The 22,773-nt window shown below is 43.0% G+C and overlaps 2 protein-coding genes across 4 annotated transcripts in view; one reads left to right on the plus strand and one right to left on the minus strand.

Annotated features, from left to right (window-relative positions):
* RMI2 (RecQ mediated genome instability 2) overlaps nt 1-13,505 on the minus strand; it is a 29,245-nt gene extending 15,740 nt beyond the window's left edge. For 2 of the 3 annotated variants that reach the window (XR_003534351.1, XR_003534350.1), the window contains exons 1-3: nt 13,266-13,505; nt 7,510-7,647; nt 5,716-5,925 (exon numbers count right to left, since the gene is read on the minus strand). The gene's annotated coding sequence lies outside the window, so the exon portion shown is untranslated. The remainder of the gene's footprint in view (nt 1-5,715; nt 5,926-7,509; nt 7,648-13,265) is intronic. The other variant, XR_003534352.1, reaches the window with a different exon arrangement.
* A 170-nt stretch (nt 13,506-13,675) lies between these two features.
* On the plus strand, nt 13,676-16,669 carry SOCS1 (suppressor of cytokine signaling 1). The gene is made up of 2 exons (XM_027684294.1): nt 13,676-13,810; nt 15,689-16,669. Exon 2 carries the CDS (start codon nt 15,764-15,766, stop codon nt 16,385-16,387), a length of 624 nt encoding a protein of 207 aa, XP_027540095.1. The 5' UTR covers nt 13,676-13,810; nt 15,689-15,763; the 3' UTR covers nt 16,388-16,669.
* Nucleotides 16,670-22,773: the final 6,104 nt, after the last annotated feature.

Below are 22,773 nucleotides of genomic sequence, written 5' to 3' on the forward strand. Positions count from 1 at the left end.
ATATCCACACCAGAGCATCCCCTCCCTGCCAGAACAACCGTGGTCTACAATCCCTCTTGGATTCCTGCCTGCCTGGAATCACTGCAGAGCTGCCCTCTCATAAGCCTGGGGCACTCTGAGCACTGCCCCTGCCTTTTGGCTCCCCAGTGCCACCTACCCCTCGGTTCCCTCTGGGCTCCACAACAATCTGAGCTCCTTCCTGGCATCAGCTCCTTGGGTATCCCCTCCTCGGGTGCACTTTGTGAAAACCCTGACTCTTGCCTTTCAGATGGGAGGATTTCAAAACAAACCAAATCCTCCACCATTCACCTCTGTAAGAGCAGCAAAAAGGGGAAAAGCAACTGGGTGTCTTTCAGAAAGCAGTGCCCTGCTGTGGGGGGCACTGGAGGGGATTGAGGAAGAGAAGAGAGAAGAAAGGTGGGCAGTTATAGGAATTTGCAAGAAAAAAAGAATCTACTTCGATGTTAATGACTTGAGTCAGAATACAAGGAGGCTGAACTTCCCAGAAAGGAAGTTCACTAACAAGGAACCACTGATAACCTTCAGACACTAAACTGAAAACTCTGGAGAAAGTAGACTTAATTCTCAGAAAAAAAACCAAACCAAAACCTGTCTGAAGTATATTTAATATAACAGACAGAAAGAAAGCAAAAGACAAGAGCATCTTGAAACTAAAAGAGGTATTAAACAGAAATTAAAGGGGCAATTAGAAAACATTGGGCTGGAAAGCAGAAAAAACCAAGAGTGGAATAAATTTTAAACCTAGGACATTGGGATTTGTTCACACAGAGGAAGGTCAGATGGGGATAAACTTCCAGCAGTATTATGGAAGAAGCCAATAAGGAGTTAGCTGGGACTAGCACAGAGGGAGTACAATAAATTTTAAAAAAACAGAGAAAAGGACTTTGAAGTGGAAGAGAGTAGACAGGCTAGAAATGAAAGAGAAAAGAAAGAAGCAGCAGAATAAATATTGTATGGGATAAGAGAGAAAAAGAAAGAACAGCCTGTTCTAAGTCAGCTCATGGAAACCTGCAGATCTCCCAAATCTGTTTTATTAATTGCCAATGCCAAGTTTAAAACTGCGTGTGTACTGAACTTTTCATGTGGAAAGGCAACTGTCTGTGCAAATTCAAAATGGACCAGGAAGAGCATTATCTCAATGGCAAAGGATGTTCCAAAACTATGAGCCCAGAGGAGTAAAATGACATCTGACAGCTTCAGACAAAAAATATTCTAGGGGAAGTGAGACTCTGGATGCTACTGACCTAAAAGCTATTAGGCATTGCTACTGCTGTTATTTTAACAAGGGCATAGCTTCTTCCAGCTCAGTTCATCTTTCCAAAGGTGCTAATTCTTTAAAGGAACAGTAAAGGAACAGTAAGTACATTGGAAAATGTATCATATGCAAATATGTAATTGTCTCCCATTCAGCATATTAACACACATAATCTTCAAAATAAATAATAAAAAAAAGTTATTCCTGAGTATTATAATTGTAAACACCTGTAATGGTGGATTACAGAATCACATTCTTGCACATAAAATGAAAGCAACAAAAATTTGTTTTTAGGCCGTGAAGAGACGCAAGTAAGAGCCTTGTTAAGGTATGTGAATGTAAGTCACAAGAGCTTGCACATGAAAGATCCAAGCAGACAGATAATTTTGCAGGTCATTGATAATCAGACAAGAAGTCTGAACAGTCTTGTTGGGTCTAGTGTAAGATCATTACCTTAAGACAACAAAAAATTATGGGTCATATCGTCCATCCAGGGATGAATGGAGGCCCTCTTGGTATGGTGCAAAAGGAGAAGTAAAACTACCCAACTAGTAAAGGGTGTCTGCCCTGAGTTCCCAGTGACTGCAAGGGCTGAGTCACAGTGGGTTCTTGGACATGCAGGGGAGTTTTAGCAGGAAACCGCCTACCACTTTTATTTACAGCTCTACTTCAACTATGCCATTCGACTCAGCTCAGGAGGTGATTTTATCACTCTAGATGTTGTGGATGCATCTGTACAGAGACACTTTCCAAAAGGTCACGTATGTTTAGCATTGTTTTTTTCATGAGGTTTCTATCTGTTCACTTCAGATGGAGGAAATACTGCCCCTTCTACTCTTCTACCTCCCTCTCTCCCTCCACTCGAATTTGAGTCATACCTGACCTGCACAAACGCTTTGCATTGCTCAGCTCGTCTGTTTAGAAACCAGCTTGCTGTCAGTGAGCACAGGCAGCTACAGTAGCACAAGAGCACTTCAAAATTGGAACAATTCTGGTGTCTCATCATTAGTTTTAAGTAAGGCAGGAGCTCAAAGATGCAGAAAAGCAGGGGGGACCACGGTTCTGCCAGCCTATCCTGCCCCAACTCAGTGATCTCCACATTCAGCACCTGGGAGAGTCCTGTTCTCCCACATTCAGCACATTATCTTTCTGGCAATTAACTTAATTAAAACAACAGTAAGTTTGTATAAAAAAACCCATTCTGGAATGCTAGCAAAGTTTCTGCTTTGTAAAATACAGAATTCTCTATAGGAATCTATGGTAAAAATAACGTAATTGTTTGCAAATTCCAGGCCTTAAAATAGAGACAGGACCTTCCTTGCCTTTCTGCCAATGGTGTCCTAGTTTTGTGAGAGTTAAGATCACACATTTCCCCAGCACCCCTGTGTCACTCGGTGCACAAATGTGTGAGTGGGCAGATTTCAGGTTGCATATGCAAATGTAAATCTGATATTGCCCAGTTTTTTAGTTCTTGGCTTTGTAACCACATGAAATCGGTGCAGTGTGTGCCCCAGTGTACAGGATGGGAGGAAGGCTGTGGTCTCTGCTGCACTGAAGTGCAAACTGCTAATTAGGAGAACAGAAGAGGAAATGGGGTAATGTTTCTCTGGAAGAGTGATGGGGTCTCATGACTGCACCAGAATCCCATTTTCAGAGGGGAATGGCTGCTAAATTCCTGGTGATGAGGACTTGTCTCCAGTCATGGAGTGCTCCTTGGGGCAGTAAACCCAGTGGAAAACAGCACCGTGACCCAGACCTTCCCAAATCTCCTTCTGCCTGTGCAGGCATGTGTCATATTTCCCCAGCCCTGAAAAAGAGGCTGGGAGGAGATAAGGGAAGAAACATAAAACCAAGAAAATATTTCTGTTGGACCCATTTCTGTCTGCATATAGCAGTAGGCAGAAAAGTTTATGCAAATTAGAATCAGCCACAGGACTTCTGGGAAGTTGGCAGTGATGCTCTCAGTGTCTCAGAGCTAAGGTATGAGTGAAATTAAGAGAGGAAAGCCTCCTAATAACCAGTAAAAACATGCAGTTCATCCAGTAAAAAATTGCTTTGACAGTCTATGTTGGCAGCTACAGACACTCGGGATCAGTTTTTCTTTTTTATGCTGCACAAAACTCTGTTGTGGGGTGTTCTTTAAATCCAGATTTGGCTTTAGCCCTGCCTTTAAAGTATACATTTGAAGTACACATCCCAAGTACACATCTCATCATATGCAGAGTAGAGAAAGGATGCTGCATGAATCATGGGAGATGATCTATTTGCCAAAGCTTTGTAGGCTGTACCATTCTTGGTATTTTCTGCAGCGAGTGTCACATGAAGGGGATTCATTTGTGACCTGAAACAACTCAGTGAGTGTGACTCTGTAACACCCAATGGGTTACCTCCCCAGTCTGAGTCTGGTGTTTCCCCCTCTCCCCAGATCACACCCCTCCTACTCTTCTACCACCATCACAACCACGTGTTGGCACAAAATTAACAGAAAATAGCCACACTCAGATCTGCCTGCCACCCGCTAGTGGAAACTGGGAATTCACTGGAATTCATGGAACTGGAGGCAGGTCACACACATTACGCCCTTGATACCACAATTTATCTGCACAGTTGATATTTTACAGTTTCATGTGTGTTGTTCAGTTTCCCTGAAATTAACCTTTGAAAAAAAAAAAAAGAAAAGAAAAAAAGAAGAAAAACCCGCAGCCTTTCAGGGGGATCAGAAACCCATTTCAGGAAACGTTACCAACTTTGATGGTAAATGCAGCCACTGAGAGTAAATGTATTATTTTGTGTGTGTGTGCATTGGACTAAGTTTTTTATTGAATTTCATAGAATCAGAGAGAAAGAGAGGAGGAAAAGTGTGGAATGCTATTCAGCTTACTGCTGGAATAACACATTATATATAGCACACTTATCAGTAGTGACCTATTTTTAGTATGATCCATGAGCAAGCATGAAGTCAGGACTTTTTTATCCAGCGCTTGAATCAGGCAAGCTGCTTTTCCAGCCTGGACACCTGGAACCCTCCAGTACAGGGATCTCTAGGCATTGCTCCCCTGGCACAGGGCACAACCCTGCCTGGGCTCCCCTGGTCTGTGACCCAGTGGTCAATGACTGTCCAGGGGAAAATGGGACACTAGGAAAGTAAGGATAAAATATACAAGGAATAAAAAGCCAGAATGAAACTGGAGGTGTTAGGCAGTATCCTTGCAGTTAACTCAAAATTTGTAACATAAATGTATCTAGAAGGGAGCTTTGAATGTCTTTGTCTTCCAAAACAGGCTATTTTTAGCAGTGAAGTTAAGGTCTGGACCCCACTGCTCTATTCTGGGTGCAATCCTGCTTTTCCATTTTACTAAAAACATCTACTTGTAGATCTTTGCCCAAGTGCCATTTTGGATGCAGAAGTCAAGGCTAACGTGAAGTCACATTTGCATCCTGCTATAGCCACAATATATCTATCACATTCCTAATTAAGCACCAGCACAGACCACAGAACAAAATGTTCACCCTGCACAACAAAGGAAAAAAATCCTGAGAACCTTCCTAAGAACACAGACACTGTGCTGTTGTTCCTGTGTTTATATGCTACTGTAACAGGAAATCTTCATAAGGGCTCTGATGAAACTCCTGCCAGGTCTTTAGCCAAGAAATCTAAACTCACTAAAGATTTCCTCCTGACCACAGCATAGTCTGTAAGTATGGACTTGGGAGGATACTGGAGCGTTTTTAATGTACCCAGGAATTCTGGGTGCCTGGCAGGACTCTGGAGCTCAGCAAACCTCAGGATGTGCAGGGCCTTGTCTGTAGCTGCTGCACCTTCACCACGGGTAAGGCACAGCACTGTATGAGCATTCCAAAGGGGCTGACTAGCTGCAAAATCCACGCTCCCTGTTAGTATTTTAACCTTTCCTTATAGACTCAGGGAGAGAGGATATAGACCTATTTATATGGGAAATCATGAAAGAGAGCTCAGTGTTTAAATTCACATTCATCAGTGTATTGGTATTTCTTGCTAGAGGTGCTTAATTTCATATGTTTGCCTATGAAAGTTCTTGAGGGAAAAAGCCCCAACACTTGGCCTATGAAGAATTATATCTGCTTTTTCTTGACAAGACCCAGCTAATCTGAATTTTTAAACTGATGATTAGAGAAATCTAATTATGGAACTTCAGCTTAGATATATCCTAAATCAGCAATCACCTGAAGGCTGCAGTAACTTATGTTGGTTGAGGCTGTAATACCAGGAACATACAGATCATTTTGTTTAGAGGTAAACCCAGAAAACCATGGACAGAGTTTTGGTACTGCTACAAAAACTGAGAAGTTACTCAGTCTATACTCCAATAGTATGAGACAGAGCCAGAACAGGACAGGTGGAGTAAAGAACTAAAGAGAAGTACAAATTTAAACAGTTCACCTATAATAGTTCTACTCACCTTCCCAAAAGGTTTTTCTGTGAGTAAAGTTGTATTAGAATTACTTGTGGTTTGAGGTCATCACATGTCACTCCTCATACGTCCAAGAAGTTTTTGAAGGTCACCTTGGCAAGCTTCATTCAATTTATGTAACCAAGTCTAAGGCTTCCTTTAGACTCATCAGACGGTCGCCAGTATTTTATTTTGACGTTATTATGAACTGAAATAAACCTGCAATTGAAATACAGCATCAGCACTCCAGCCTAAGATAAGTGACTATAAGACTTCTCACAGTCAAAGGACAAAGTGGCCCTTAAAAGGTGAGTCACGACAGACAGCAAAACCTCCCTACAAGAGCAACTCAGTGAGATCTCCAGAACTCCTGAAGAAAATCCTCCAGGCTGGGCACTCTTCCCACTTTCATATTCTTAATTACCTAATTTACTGTTAGGAGACATCAAGGCCTGCATGCAAAGCTACGCTAATTTTACATAATGTAATATTTCTTTTCAATTAATCCAAAAGCATGTGTGGTGAGGTCTGTGTGTAACTGATATAGATCTTTCTAAAATTAGAGAATGCTTCATTAATACCATTAGATGATGTTTGTAATTTACCATTTTAACAACAGATGCCAAAAATTTTACATTTAAAGGACTTTTTATCTCGTGTCAGAAATTGTCAGCTTATTCTCCTGATTCCTAGAAATTTTCCTAGAGTTGGAGCATGGTGAAGTTAATCTATTCTGAACACAGCTTGTTGAGTTCACATGTAAGATTGGCTGAGGTTTGCAATAAATCTGGAGGGGGAAAATGTCTGAAAAAAAATCCAATTCTTTTTCCACAGGAGCAATTATGGTGAGTTTTTTTCCTTTTCCTTTCTTGGCAAATGAGGAATTAATATTTGTACTCTGAAGAAAACTGTTGACCCACATATCAGGACCTCTTTTCTCCAGGGACAGAGGAGAAACAGAAATCTGGATGATTTTCAGTACTTTGAAAACTGAGACATTAAAATTTGCATTAGCTATTTCTTGCCTAGATATTTGTAGATGTGTTACATAACTAGCCAAGACCATAAGACAATAATAAAATCTATATAGCATCTATCTGTACAGTAGAATATAAGGTGCACATTCAGTAGTTTCTATTTGTTGGGTATAGGAGTTATTAGATACTGCAGGACCTAATATATTCCATAATCCTAAGAGTTTGGTGGTGTATGATTCGAGATGAAACTGCGACTGTAAAAAAGATCTGTCAATTAAGATAGGTTAGAATCACAGCAGAAATACAGAGGTCAGCAAATCATGCCCATGAAAGATATTTTCTCAAGGCTGAGCATTAATAGTGATTTATTCAGGTTTAGTCATCCAGGCTTGATGGCTTCAAGTATTAAAAGTCCAATCAAGTAATCTGAAAGGGTCTCAGTGAGTTGTGAAAGAAATAAGACTGTCCACCTGGATCTGGATGAGAAGCTGCAAGAGACTGCTATGCCACCACCACCTGATTTCTCAACTTCCTCTGTGCTCCTTGTGTCTCCTGTAGCAGCACTTTTTTCACTTCAAGAACAAGACCACTTTTTTCCTTTTAATTTGGGCTACAGAATCTCTCTACATTCAAGGAAGTAGAACTGAGATTTGCATCCATTTGACCATATTAAGAATGAATTTTAATCAGTTTCTGTGAAAACCAAAGGTGAGGGAATACTTGAGTCATTTCCTCCACCTCACCCCAACCATGAAAATCTCCTGCTGTGTTGATTATGCCCATGTATAAAATGCATTAGAAACTGATTCCACAGCCCTTGACTTACTTCAGTAGAAGCACAGCATTTGCCTGTGGTTTGAGTAGATGGACCCATGGGAGCACCAGAAGGAGCATCAACGCTGTCCACCTGCAGCAGCAAATGAAAATTTGTAGTCATGTAAATCATTCAGAAGCTAAATAGGCACTGTAAAGGAAAAGAAGTGGTGGAAAATGCCTGTAAGAATGGGAAATTATAAAAGCAGAGAGTAAAGATACCATTAAACTAGTAATAAAGATACACTGGAGACCTTTTTGCATTATTAATTGATTTTTTTTTTGTATCCTCAAGGTTCCCACTCAAAAATAAATTTTGCCCAAAGCTTACCACCTCTCCTGTTGCACTCTTTACAGTCAGAATTCCCTTCCCATATTTCATGGATCCATAAATGCCTGAGGACCCCAACTGCATGTACAGACAAGTAACCTGGTCTCCAAAACCCACAGCACAGTTCAGCATCAATCCTGTGCCGTGTTACTCTCCTTTCATGGGCTTGGGATCCAAAAAGACATGAGAACAGGGAGAAACACAGAGTGTGGCTTCAAGCAAGGGAGAGAGGGCAGCAAGGGAGGCAATGGAAGGGAGCAGAGGTCTGTAGTGGCTCAGTTTGGAGAGGATCACTGAGGTGCTTTATTTCAGCCAGACTGGAATAAAATTAGCAACAGGCTCTGAAATCCAGTGCCTGTGTTCCTCCAGCCAGCACTGAAACCTCTGTAGTCCAGTAAGTGTATCTGGAAGCCAAACTTTATATGCTCCTGCTTTAACATATTCAGTTCAGTATTTAAAGCTGCAGTTCCCCTGAACAACACCCTGCTGTCTCTGGAATCAGCACCAACATTATTTTTAGGGATCCACAGTTCCTTCATTAGTTGTGGAGCATGCACATACAGACTCTCACACACACACAAAATCCAGCAGCATAGAATTGTCATTCAGATGAAAAAGCTACCAGAAAGCAGGCTGCCCTTTCACAATACTTTTACCAACAATTTGAGACTTTCCTTTTTTTCCCCCCACTCAACCAATTACCAAGAAAGATGTCTAAACTACTGAGATGTAGAAAGCCCAAACCACATTTTTGTGTGGTTAACTGCTCAGCATTTGAATTCATAAGACTAAATCGAATCTTGATTTGACTTGGTTAATGTCAACAAAGAGCTTCCACTGAAACATCAGACAAGATCCATTTAGTCTGGGCTCAGGGAAACCAGCATTAACTACCCCTGAAAAAAGTAGCTAGCATAATTTAAAATAAACAATTCCAGAATAGCCAGCTTAGAAAGAAACTTCCCTCGTAGCCTTAGACAGTTAGTTTATTGCTTATTTGAAACATGGCATTTATCTCTTACAGTTTATTTCATACAGTAAAATATTTCTGACAACATGGACTAATCAAGGGAGCTGACGAAAGGGAGAGGCTCAGCTGTTACTCAGTTTTAGTACACAATTAAGCTTAATTTGCTTAGCTTCCAAAACACAGTGTTTTTCATTCTAGCCATTAGAACTTTCTAACAACTAATAGAGTGATCCTTTCAGGAAGACAAACCCAATTCCTATTGTCCATCCCAACTGGATGGCATCTGACTTGTATATTTTCTGCAGAACAGCACAAATTCCAGTTCAGACAGAATTTATTACCTCTTTACCAACTGGTTAACCCTTGTCTAGGTAGATGCTTAATCAAGGCTTGATAATAACAGATTGGTGAATTCCTCAAAATGTATTTTGTTCTTGGCATAATGACGTGTCTGCTGTGACTGACAACTGTGCCAGACACGCATTGTTCTTCAGTGATATCAGTGTAAAGTGAGTCATCTTTGCAGCCTTTTACCTGGAAAAACTGACTAAAAGGATAAGAGGATGAGCTGTATTCCTCAGGTCCACTTTATTACTTCTTAACTTAGAAAACTGTTGAATGGATAGTATGGAATTGGGAGATGTGTGAGGAAATGACTGGTCACAATAGTTACACCTTCTGGACACGTCTCATTTAAATGCATCAAACTCTGACCCTAGAATCTAATCAAAGTGGGTGACAGAGGTTCACACTTCACTCAGTGCTGCTGGTTTCACTGCATCTGAAAGCAGACTCAGAGACAGTGTGGTGTCTAATTTACTTGCAAAATCAAAGAATTCCGATTTCAAGGGTTTCGTTTAAATGAAAATTCAGATTCTGGAGAAGAAAACAAAACCCACTAAAACAGGAAGGATGGTATTGTGGTTAAGTTTCTAGTATGGGGCTCTGAAGACCTGAATTATGTTCCATTCCTAGCCCTACTGCAGACTGTCTCTCTCTGTGACTTCAAGCAAGTCACTGAATCTTTTGGTGCTTCAGTTTCCCTTTTCTAAAGACAATGTTGGTGATTTGATCAATTTAGATAATGAGCACATTCACATAAGAGCTACCATTTACAGTATAAGCACAAGAGAGGCTCTAACCTCAAAACACTATTGAAAAATATGTGACCTTGTTTACTGAACTGTTCTTCCAAGAAAATAGCAATTCCATATTAAATTCCCACGCTGATCACCCACTTACTAAACAAAACTCTAAACAACATGCTATTCCACAGACACATTGGTCAGCCAATTAATCCAGATTCATAACAGAACCAGTGTCTGCTTCTATTCTCCAAAGTTAGGAAAAGGCTAAAATGGGGAGTGCCTGCTGATTTTCTAAGCCTTTCAGGTTTTTTGATTTTTTTTCCCCAGAGGACTGTCCCTGCAGTAGGGATGAATTCAGCAGGGTGTGGAGTGGGCCATAATGGAATTTATACTGAGGAATACCATGCCTGGTACCACAACCTCCTCTCTCTTGGTGGTTTCACAGGGTGAGGAAAGGCTTGGAGCATAATTAAAGGAAGCTCTGTCTGCATTACACTGCTGCTAGTAGGGATAAAAGTGTGGGGTTTGGAAAACAAACTAACCAACAGGAAAATGTCTTGTGTGCCCCAAAGGATACTGTACTCTCCTACCTTCAAAACCATCTTCAGACCCATGTTTTTTCCCTTGCTGCCACCTGGCAGACCTTGCCTGGCATCCCTAGTGCTTTCTTAACAGATTCCCTCTCCCCTTCGCCCTGTTTCTAGCCCTGCTCCTGCTGTACAAATGCCCAGCAATTCCTCTGAATTTTCTGTCATCTTCCAAACCAATATTTACAAAATAGGGGTAAGGACTTCTATTTTTAACAAAAGCTGAGTTTGTTCTTTATCCTAGCTTGTGGAGATTTACTGATACAAATCTTCAAATCGAAAGCATTTACTTTGCTGCCCCAGGAAACAAGAGAGAAAGAAAGATGGGATAATGTCTCCGGATAATTTTCTTTCTTCTGAGACTTCGCTTTGCTTTTCTGAGACCATTAGCAGGGAAGAAAGGGAACACAATTTGTTTCTCCAATAAAAGGTACTTTGTGAAGAAGACAAAAGTAGGTGTTTCACACAGAAGGCTCTACTTACCAAACAGACCCTAAGTCTAATTCACCTTGCAAAAAAGCAACTGCTTTTTGAGTGACAAAGCACAGATCAGAATAATCTGAACTGGCAGCTGTGCTTTCAGCTTCAGTTCTTTCTAGAGATCTTTCTCCATGGGCTCTGTCCAGCAGCTCTGCACCGGTTCCAAATTTCTGCACTGCCCTCTACTGGGTGCAGTAACTATCCAATCCTGCCGGCGTGGAGCTCTTCCCAAGGCCCACATGGTAGGGTTTGAAGTTGAGGGAGTGGATGTAAGAAAGGAAAGAGGATGGGAATGGGGGATTGCAAAAATGAAACATGAGTGGGTAGAATTGAAGATATCCCAAGAAAGCTCAGTCGTTGGGACGTCTAAAACCCCAGCTCTTCCTGTCACAAAAACTTCACTCACTGTGCAAGTGTCCTTCACACATTACAGCTGATGGCCACTTCTCCTGGGCAAGCCTTTTCAAGGAACTTTATGGAGCACTCTGGACCACTCTACTGTGATTCACATAGAGATGGTGTCAAACTCTGTAAGCAACAGCCTGACACACTTGGCTTTTGGTGTCCGAGCTGGCAGGCTCACTCCATCACTCTCCTCAGCAACTGGGAGTTAACATACCCATTCGAGCCTTGCCAAGCTCTGAAGCTTTGCAACTGAATATTATTACCACATTCTTGCTCAATGAAGACGATTTTTTGGACAGACACTTCATCAGCTGCACTACTGAGTGCATGGCAGACAGACTGCATGTGCACCTGCAGGATCTTTCTTTCCCCTGTGATCTTACAAAATTACGAATTACATGAGAGTGAAACAGCTTTCCTGGCACATCTACAGCAGCCTTCAGCCAACTCCATCTCATCTGAGAAACATGCACAGCACTGTGCTGCCTCGCAGCCCTGCCGTACTCCCTCTTACAGCCACAGTGATGGCAGGAGCCAAGGGTGCAGCAGCAGGGAGGGAGCCTGGCTGGGCACCTCGGGGGCTAGGGAGGAGTTAGAACACCTCAGCTGTACTTTTGGCTCTGATATACTTTATCTTGACAGAATTAAGGACTTCAAAACCTTTTCCTTTGAAGGGTGGAGGGGAGGAAGGGGACTTTGTTTTGCCTAAGTAGACTTTAAGTTGTTAAGGGCAAGGCCTGGTTGTACTACCAGTACAGGTTGTACTACCTGTCTGAACATGAACATCAAACCAGCCATTGAATCTGCTCACAGCGTGGAGTGCACTACACCAAAGCAAACAGAGGCAAAACACTTCTCACTATTGCATGTCCAAATTCAAAAGTAAGTTTCAGTTCCACCATTGCTTCATTCTTTTGTTTTACACAGAAAAGCAGATGATCTTCCCCCAGCTGCTTATGCCAAACCTTGACTAAAGCTCTGTTGCTCAAAAATTGTTTGAGAGAGTATTCTGAGCACAAAGTGAATCTCTGTGCAAGGTCTTAAAATTCATGGCAAGCTCTGTTTCTCCACATTCGTGACAACTATGCATGACAGAACTAAGCAGTTAAATCTTGGTGGCTAAAGCATCATCAGAAATTTCCAGGTTCACCTCTTGCACACTGGCTGCACATCAGTGTAGGGTGCTGTATTGCCATCAGGTTAAGTCGGTTTGCGACCACACTGGATTCTGAAAAGAATATTCAGTGTCAAAGCAGGACATACATTCCCTCAACTTCATCCCAAAGGATAACTCACAAGGCCTTTCCAGCCCCTCTCCCCTTTGACAGAGACATTTCCTCTTCATTGTCACAAAACATGCAGGGAAACTTCCTGGACTTTTAAACATGTTGGTTATTACTTTAAGAAACATGCTCTTTGGAAAAAGCATACTTTACTGGGCCTGCTTAAGGGAGCACGTAAGACACTGGTTTGGTACTTGAGGTTTAAAATCTCCCTCTGGGCAAGCAGAACAGCATCCCAAGTCTCTTGCACTGACTGCTGGCAAAGTTATAAATACAGCCGGGATTTGAACTTTTAACTCTGATTACCCTGTAGAAAACCCCAGGGAAATTCTGCTTTGAGAACTCAAACCCCAGTGTAAAGTCTTTACAGTCCTCTCAGTAGAAGGATTATAGGCTTATCTGAATGTTTTTCTCACTTTATTATTGGTCTATTTTTTTTGCCCTTTCTTGGACATTCGAGTTATACATTGAGCCCTCTCACCTGTTCTGTCCACGCTGACCTGTTATCTCAGAGGAGAGCAGCACGTTAAAACTTCCCATACTGACTGCTTACTTGCTTTCCTTGCCATTCCCCTCCTCCCGCGTTTTGAGCTGACTGCCGGTCACAGCCTCATCCATCACCTACCTCTAGTGTCCCCTCTCCTCCCTGGGGCCTCAGAGCGCTCTGGTGCTCGGGACTGCCCCGCAGCACCTCCCGCCAGTCCCGCCTGACCGAAAAAAAGACGAAAAAAAAGAGTAAACCCAGACGTAGTTTGGAGAAGCGGGGTCACCCGGCGACCGGGACCAGCTCCATCGGAGGGGCGGGGCGGGGAGCCCGGGGTGTTCTCCGCAGCGGTGCCACCGCTGGCTCGGGGCCACCGGGAGAGACTCTCTGAGGAAGCGAAAGTGAAGCGGGACCACGTGTTTTCCGAGAAGGCGAGGGGAGGAGCCCTGCGAGCCCATCGCCGCCCGATAAATAGAAAGCGGCGGCGATGCGCGGGCCCAGAGCGCTGGAGCAGCCACTGCCCGCCCGCCCCGCGGCAGCCCCGGCCGCGGCGCCAGGCAGGGCCCCCGTGCGGAGGATGCTCGGCCGGCCGCCGGGGCCAGGACCAGGAGTAGGACTAGGACTAGCACCAGGACTAGCAGCGTGTGCTGCGCTCCGGGGACGGCCCCCACCCACGGCGCCCCGAGGTAATAGGGGGTCTCTTTGCCGGGGGGTCCTCGCCAACCGCGTCGTGCACCGAGAGGGTCCTGCGCCGCAGCCAGGAGAGGGGACATTTCGGAGGAGTCCTGCCAATTATGCAGGAGCGCGGTGGCTTCGGGGGTCTTTGCCCTTTTTTATTTTTTTTTTTTTGTTGTTGTGGTTTGGTTTGGTGGTTTCTGGATTTTTTTTCCTTGCCTTTTTGGCTCAGTGTCCGTGTTCAGACGGAGCTCTCGTGCCTGGTATAAAACAGCGGGACAAGCAATAAAACGAACGCGCAGCGGGTATTGCGCGGCACCGCTCTTGCCCAGGGACCCTCACTCGCGGGGGGAGCCGGGGCAGCCCCGGGACGGAGCGCACGGAGTGACCGCACGGCCACCGGGACCTCGTCCCAGCCCGCTGCCCGGGCTTTCGGGCTCTGAAATCTGGTGTGTCCCCTGTTTGCTCCGTGCCCTACGGAACGGCACCGCAAACTCTGTTGGCTCTGTACAGCTTCTGCTAGGGAGCCCTTTGATTTTTAGATCTCTGACTTAGTGGTTATTTCTCCCCAGCGTGTCCTGAAATTGAATTTTTTAACTTTAAACACTGAGCGATAATCCTGGCCCAGAAACTGGAAAAACTGGCATCAGTTTCCTTCTGCTATGCAAAGCAAGCCCAATGCTACTTTCAGCATGTTAAGTTGTTTGCCAGCATAAGGATTTTATAACTCTCTTAGCTGCTTGATGTTTGGTTTCATTTAGGTCATATTACCTCCTCAAGTTGTTAAATTAGCACAGACAGGAATCCAGCTGCGTACTTTCTTTGAAATCCTCATTAGCATGTTACCCTGAACTGTAGGGTGGCTGAGGGATTCATTTCTGAGAATACTTCAAGGTTTCTCACAAGCTGCTGCTGCAGATCTATATCTGACTATAGGGATAAATCCTAAAATCTATGCTTGCCAGTAAGGTCAAGGCAGCCAGCAGAGATGTATTGAACCACACTGTCAGAGGCAGACGTTTCAGGCCAAACTCATTCCTGGTGCAGCACTGCTAATTCCTTTGAAGTAACACGAGGGATGAATTTAGTCCCTCATGCTGAAAGATATATCAATAGGAAGCAATTTAGATTGGGCCACTTAAAGTGCATGTAATACAGAAAAGAGAGAGACTGCGGAGTAATGCTTTAAGGGTTCACAGAGGTTGACTTGTATACGCTAGTGAGGTTGTAGCATTGCTGTCCCAAGGGAATGTTGGGGAATGGGAAATTGCCTTTTATAGCTGAGCCTCAGGTTAACGGGGGAGAGGAAAGAAGTTTTAGGATTGCTGTGTAACTTGGCCGTGTTACAGTCTGCCCCTCAAGGTTACACTTAGTCGAACCCTCTTCCCCAATTATCCGGAAACATACCCTTCACTCACTTTCTCTTTTTCACACAATGCAACAAATAACGACATTGTCTGAGTTCTAACACTGGGGAAGGGAAAGAGGGAGGGGCAGAGAAATTGGTAATTCCGTTGTAAAACTTTGTTGCTTTGTTTTCTAAAAACTTGAGATTTGGATGGGGTGTACACAAGATAACTTCTCATTGAGAAGTCGTTTGACTCAGTAGGCCCTGGTACACTTCTGTGGGCTCATAGCAGGGAAACTGCATCATCCTCTGTAGCTGTTAATGTTCCTTACTAAATATTTCTGGAGCTTTGGACTTTGCCATAGTAATAGACTGTTAATCTTGTCAGAAAGTGAGCAGTTGTTTGCCCAGTGTAAATTGGAAAATGAATATTTTATTTTATAATGGGTGGGAGGCCTATCAATGGAAGACTTGGGTCATTCAGCGATTGCAGCCGCTTCCCTCTGGGGATCTCACATGGTGTCTCTCTTTGGCATTTCAGAATAGCTGCTGGAAAGCTGCCCCGCCGTAGCCGCTGACGCTATGGAAGACCGCATCCGCTGCTCTCGGCTGTAGGATGGTAGCGCACAGCAAGGTGTCAGCAGATAATGCAGTTGGAGCAGACCCAAGACGGCTACTTGACCCTCCGGCACGGGATCGTTCTCAGGCGCGAGGTTTGCACGGCCCCGGCCGGCCCGGCACTGTGCAGGCACAGGGCAACACGCACTTCCGAACCTTCCGCTCCCAGGCGGATTTCAGCAGCATCACCCGAGCCAGCAGCCTGCTGGATGCCTGTGGCTTCTACTGGGGACCTCTGTCTGTCAGCGCGGCCCACGAGAAGCTTAAGTCTGAGCCCGAGGGCACCTTCCTCATCAGGGACAGCACACAAAAGAATTGCTTCTTTGCCATCAGTGTTAAGACTGCGTCTGGGCCCACCAGCATCCGGATTAACTTTCAGACCGGTCGTTTCAGCCTGGATGGCAGCAAAGAGACTTTTGACTGTCTTTTTAAGCTGCTGGAACATTACCTGAGCTCCCCGAGGAAGGTACTGGTTACCCCCCTGCGCAAGGTCCGGGTGCAGCCGCTGCAGGAGCTCTGCCGGAAGAGCATCGTGAAGACTTTTGGAGGAGAGAACTTAAACCAGATCCCCCTCAATCCCGTTTTAAAGGACTATCTGAAATCCTTTCCATTTCAGATATAAATACAGCATTAACTGCATAGGGACACGAGAGAAATGTGTAACGAAATCCAGCGTCCTGGGTTTTTAGATATGTTTGACAGTGAGCAAACTTATTTTTGTAGCAATTTACTGTATTTTGGGATGGAACCTGAACACTTGACTTCTTATGTTTACAAAAACTGTTTGCACAAACCTGGGGTTTTAAAACCCTGGTGTAATTTTTCTGCCAAGCAGAAGGTTTTATTATTTTATAATATTTTTAATGATAATAACATAATAAACTTTATTGTGACAGTTTTTAAAAAAAAATAGCATCTCTGTTTTCAGTTTTAAAGGCTCTCATACCTATCCTGCTGACAAACTTTAACTGCTTAACTCTGTGTAACTGCAGACAGGTTTCCACGTGGTCCTGCTCTTTGCCCTACTGAAGCAGTCTGTCTTAGTGCTAGTCCAGAGGGCAGAGGATTCCTGCCCTCAAAAGCCTACAATAGAAAGATGCAAGTTGAAAATGCACTCAGGATGAATCTGCCCTGGAATCTAACTGTCTTCTAAATTCATGGGAGCAGGAACAATGTGTTAAGACTATAGTGATGCATAGTTTTTGATAGAGTGAATCAAACCCTTGGCTGAGCAAATTGAAGCAACTCTGCTTTGCCTTGTTTCTGTTAAAAGGTACAAGGCCCTGAGCAAGAAGAGGTTGCTGCCTGATGTAACCAAACCCCATGAATCTTGGTGGGAAAAAATAAAACTGTCCAGAAATGCTGTTCACACACTTTAAAAGTCTGTGAACACTTTATCATTATGGTGCATTGGGGAAAGGATAGCTTAGTTCTCTTTGAAAATTAACATACACAAAATTACAAGGGTGCAGATATTCCCTAGACCTAAAAAAGATTTTTCCTGTCTTAAGCTCCTGGTGATCTACAGTGCACAGATTTGGTACTTAAAAAGAACCTATGGCTTGGGTGCATGACAGGATCCAGAGAGCATAAGCCTATACATTTGCAGCAGTCATTTCTAGTGGCTAAACTGCATTCAGAGAAAGTTAAAACTACATTAGTTTTGTTTCTCTCTGTTCATAAAATGCAAAAAGAGTACCCCACAGAGCTGCAACTGAATGACTTGAGATGCCTGATTTGGCAAAATGTCACCTGCATTATAAGAAAGCGATTCTCCCCTCCCCCAAGCATTTCCTGAAATCCATGAAAAGCTGACTTAGAAAACCAGCTGAACTAAATCACTTCAAAGAAGGCACAGTCTTTCACAGAAACTCTATCAGCACAGATCTACAGGGCTTACAGGAACTGTAAGCAGTAAATGAAGTAATCTTCAGAGTTTGGGACATAAAAGGTCTCTCCCCCTACTGTAATTAACATTCCTTTTAAAGATAAAGCCACTTTTAGGAAACACTGAGTATATATTTTATAGTGATCCTTACTGAATCATTTGTTTACTGTTTACCCAATCGGCTCTTACATGGTTGATGTTTCTTTGGAATGAATAGGTTTCCTCCTAAATATGACTAAGGATCACTCTGCATTAGGCATTGTGAAAAAAGGGAAAAAGAGAGAACACACAGGCAGTATCATGTGACTTTTCAGTGTGTTTCCCTAAAAATGTTCTTTTCATCAGTCATTAGACAGCAGCATTTCTGCTTAATTCTGAAGCTGGAATTAGTTACCAAATGATTTTTCCACAGGAGCTGCAAGGATATAAACTCAGGAAGAAGTGAATGCTGTGCTATGAAGCAGAGAGGAGAGCAGAGCAAAGCCACTGCCTGAATGTGAATAGCATTAAGAAGTTAAATTGAAAAAAAAGCCTCTGTAGGGTGAAGGCTGCCAAACTGGTTTGCTATCAGCAGAGATTGTTATCCCTTTCCCATACTCTTCTCCCAGCTCCACACTTTTGACCTTTTAACCCTTCAGGCCCCAAACTCCCTTGCTATATAAATGAGTGTCCACAAGACACTGGTAGAACAAGCACAATGTAGCTTAGTAGGTTCTCTGCTACCTCTTGTAAAACCAAAAAAATTAGACCTAGATATACAGTAAGGGGCTTCCCACTGAGAGACATGGAATGAAAAGTATAATAAGGATTGAGATCATTTAAGTATCTTCCTGGCAGAACCAAACCCATTTTCTTTGTCTTTTATTGCTTTAGAGTAAGTTTAGGAAAAATGATCTGTATCCTCCCACATGTGGTGCCTAAATACCTTCATTGTCTTTGATAAGAGATGCGAATATGGGATAGGTCAGAAAAAAATATAATCGAAACTATAAATAAGGACAAGAAGGTCAGATTTGTCTGAAATGTCTCTTAAGTAAAGAGGAGACAAAGCTGACTTGTGTTTTTAGATTACATTATCTTTTTACCTGCCTTATTTTTCTTCCCCTTCCTTTCCTTCTCTCTTTCTCTCTCTCTCTCCTCAGCATACAATACAGTGGCCAGGCAGGTCCTCTTTCTAGTAGGCATATGTAGATTGCTCCAAAGCAAACACACCACAGTGTGTGTGTTCAATGTGTCACTGCGACCTGCCCTCTGTAAGAGCAAATGAAGGGCTCTCTAAAAGGTCTGCTTACCTGTGTACACTGATTTAAGGCCAATGCCACATCTAAGGGGCACAGCAGTAATCTGAAGATATCTGTAGTAATGTCAGCTGTTAAATCTCGTCCTCAGTTTTAATAGAGTACCAGCAAAGTCAAGTAGGGAATTTGCAGTACTCTGCACCTAAAGCAATGGAAACAGATAACAGTGCAGTGATTTGAATCCTTCTAAATCCTTCCTGCTAAATAGTACCTTAAAAGTGGTTATTCCAGTCCCTCCCCCTCTTGTCCAGCTCTTTCCTCTGACCTTTTGACTGTGGCTGAAAAGTGAAGTAAACAGTCAATCTGTTAAATGACTATGGAAGAATTTGAGCCAGCAGCACAGCAAAGCCACGTTTTTGAAGAGACTGCAACATTTATAGTTATTGGGGAAGGGACAGCTTTAAAATGATCCCATTTGCAGCATGACTGTCCCACAGAGCATCAGGGTGGGCACTGAGCAGGAGTCCTGCTGGGACACCCCCACCCTGCTCCAGTGGGACTCAACAGGCAGCCAGACTGAGGCTTCCTCGCCTTTTAGGCTGAAATACACGTTTACTTCCAGAGTAGGTTCATTAACACACAGTGCAGCAGCTGCAAAACACTTGCAAACGAGCAGAGCCAGTTAGTAGAACTGCAGATTTTGAAAGAAGCTGGTTATTTAAGCCATGAAGAGTTACTGAATGCTCAGTAGGAGGAGCTTCTTGAACGACGAGCGAGCGCAGCCGTCCCCGCTGTGAAGCTGTGGTCACACTAATTCTGTTATGATTGAAGTCATTTACAAGAAGTGAGGCTTCAGCTGCAGTCAGCACTGATGCTATTTTCAACAGTCAAGAAAAAAAAGTGTCCCCTAGGGCAACATGCTGCCCGTATCTAGCCATCAATACTCTTCACCCAGTTTGTACTTAATCCTCTATTGAACAGCGTATCCACCTCCTGAACCTTCTCCTTCAGATCCAGGATTAGCCCTTTGCGTCCTACTGGGCTGTCATTCAGTCCTGGCTCTCCTTCCACCCCTCCATTCACAGTGCCAGCAGCTGTGTAAGCAATGCATTTATTCACTTACTCCACTCATTTGAGACAAAGGTGATGTAACAGGGACTTAATTTGGACTCTGCATTGCTTTCTGTGCAAAGTGTAAGGTAACAACTGCCTTTGCCATGGGTTTTCAGGAATTTTCTCCCAATTGCCATGAAGTGCCATTCAAGACTTCTCATTGCCACTGACGTGTTTGTTGTCACACTTCTGCATAGTACTCAAATCCTGTCCCTGTATCTGAATTTTTCTCCGCAGCTGTTTCCCAGTACAGCAGCCAGATTTGTTACACCCAAGTCCAATTTGCTGTTTGTGACCCCATGGAATAATAAAAATATGGGCCAGCAGGAAGTGTAAAGAGAAGCCCAAGTTCTCCCACACATCCCAGCGTGAAACCACTGCTCAAGTAGGGCAAAGCAGCAAAGGCCAAAGAGTGAGACTATCACCTCCTGGCTGACAGATGGGTGAGTTAGCCATGTGCCAGAAGTATTTCCCCTCTGTTGGCAGCTCAGTGACATGCTTTGGACATGGCTGTTGGAGACAACACAAATGACAGAGATGATGTTTGTGCATAGCAAAGCGATTACTCTGTAGTCTTCAGCTGTGAGAAGGGCAGATGCACTGGGAGGATGGAATAGCAGCCAAACAGGAGAAAGCAAATAGCTATTTATGCCACAAGCCCCATTTGCTCAGCTTCCTTCATTCTGTTCCTCTTCATAATATTAGCAAGGTAAAGTAGGATCACCTTTCTGTTGTCATTTTAATCTCAGTTACTCTTATCTCATTTATTCTTTGTAGCTAGCTGTCAGCCACGTGGAAGAACAATAAATCCAGTCATCACTCTAATTAAAGAGTTCTGTCTCCTGTGAATCACTACTGCCTGGTCTGCTTCTGCTTGTGAGCACAAAGGTTCATCTTCACTATCAGAGAGCTTTGGTTTGGTTGGTGTTTTTTTTTGTTCTCTGCTTCTAATTGAAATAAAGCAACTGTCAAGATTTGTTCTTTTTTTTTTCTGAATAAGAGCCACTGGCCCCTGTGTTGTACTTGTAGGTGTGCATAATCCCTCCAGACATGGCTGTGGAAGTAAAGTTCTGACTGAGTGGTAAAAAAAGAGGAACTTTCTTTATATGGTTATTATGTTTTTAATCAGATGCTTTTATCATCTTTATCTATGGCCAAACACTTATCACTTCTTCCATAGAAATACTCATTAAATACCTCTTTCTTCCGAAGTAATTAATTATTTTTAATTCTATTTTTGTTACAGGAAAGGGTTATTTTGGTTTAATTTTACAGTATCTTTTTTACACATGATTCTGAATTCCACAGCCTGTAGTTGTCTATACTGAGTTGAAGGACACAGATACAGAGGATACTGTGGACCCATTATTTCTCTTGGTAGATCTGCTTTGGTCGTAACATTTACACATATTGTGGGAAAAACAAAATATTAACCTTATTCAATTGCAGGTTTATCATACCAGAACATACAAACACCTGTAGTGAAATCTTAGCTCCACTGAAATCAATTTCCAGGGAAGATCGACTTTTTTACAGACAGTGTTATCAAATAACAGTAAATATCTTTCAAAAATTAAGTGTAGGAGCTATGGTTGTATCACAAAGATTTCTTGCTTGATAGAGCCCCAGCTAACTCACAGGCTGAGGGGGTCCAGTTTTGATGCTGAAAATGTGTACACAAGATTGTGTGGAATTTCCTACCCCCATTCCTTGGAGTTCTGCAGAGTATTTGCAGGTCTCCCCTGTGCCCTTTGAACCGAAACTGGTAACTGTGTTACATTTTCACCCTAACCAAACTTTCCCCAGATCAACTTCCCCACAGCAGAAACTAATTATTACTGGGATTTGAGTCAGATTGAATTTTCAGGCTGAGATTTTAGGTATTCTCTCTGGGATTTTAACAACTTCTGGCTCCCAGACAGAGCACTGAAAACAGAAGTGAACATAAAATAGTGTCCCAAAAATGTTACAACACAGATTCCTCCTGGGGTTTACAGATTTTGTAACACTTAGTGTAATAGTCTCATTTGGTTATGTCTTAACCGTGTACCATCACTGTTCAGGCAGCCTAGAGAGATCTGGAGATGGAGCTGATATATCCTATAGACTCATAGCACCAAAGCAGGGTAGGTATGATCTCTAACATTATCATCAGGATGAATTTGGGACATATATATACACTACATAAGCAGTAAGGTTAGTCGCTACTTTCTTAGCTCTGCCCAGATGAAAAGCAGTAAACCTCCAGGAAGGTTTATTTCTGGTAGGTATTCTACATACACAATCTGTTCAGAAACAGCTTTGACAAATGCTTCAAAGATGATTTTGTTTTCTGTCCCCTTACATTCCCATTTGCTCTCACCAGGTAAGTTGTTCTCACCAGCTACTTCAAACAGCTGAATGAGCTGAAAATCAAAGCTTTCAGATAGTTGTGTAACTGCCAGGGACAATCAGATCTGCCAGCTAGGTGCCTAAAAGACATTGTGTGAACCCTTCCCCACATTTTTCCCTGGTTCCCAACAATTAAAATGGAGTGAGCCATGAAAGCTTTGCAAGTATTAGATAGCAATTGCTTTTTGTTTTAAAAAAAGTGAAACTACATTTCGGTACCTCAAGCCATTTTCAGCCACGAGATAGGATTTTCCCTTTTCAAGTAGAGGATTTTTTCATCTAATCTCTCACAGTCAGTCAATAAGATGTGATTAACAGTAAATCCATCAGTGTCCTAAGACTAAATGTACCATGTGTAAGTTACTATCTTAGGCAAAA

This window comes from Neopelma chrysocephalum, unplaced genomic scaffold, assembly GCF_003984885.1.
Source record: "Neopelma chrysocephalum unplaced genomic scaffold, ASM398488v2 Primary Assembly neopelma1_65c, whole genome shotgun sequence".
Classification (NCBI taxonomy): Eukaryota; Metazoa; Chordata; class Aves; order Passeriformes; family Pipridae; genus Neopelma; species Neopelma chrysocephalum.

Bases quoted from the DNA above. Each gene is read 5' to 3' on its own strand.
- SOCS1 (XM_027684294.1), top strand. From the start codon at position 15,764: ATGGTAGCGCACAGCAAGGTGTCAGCAGATAATGCAGTTGGAGCAGAC.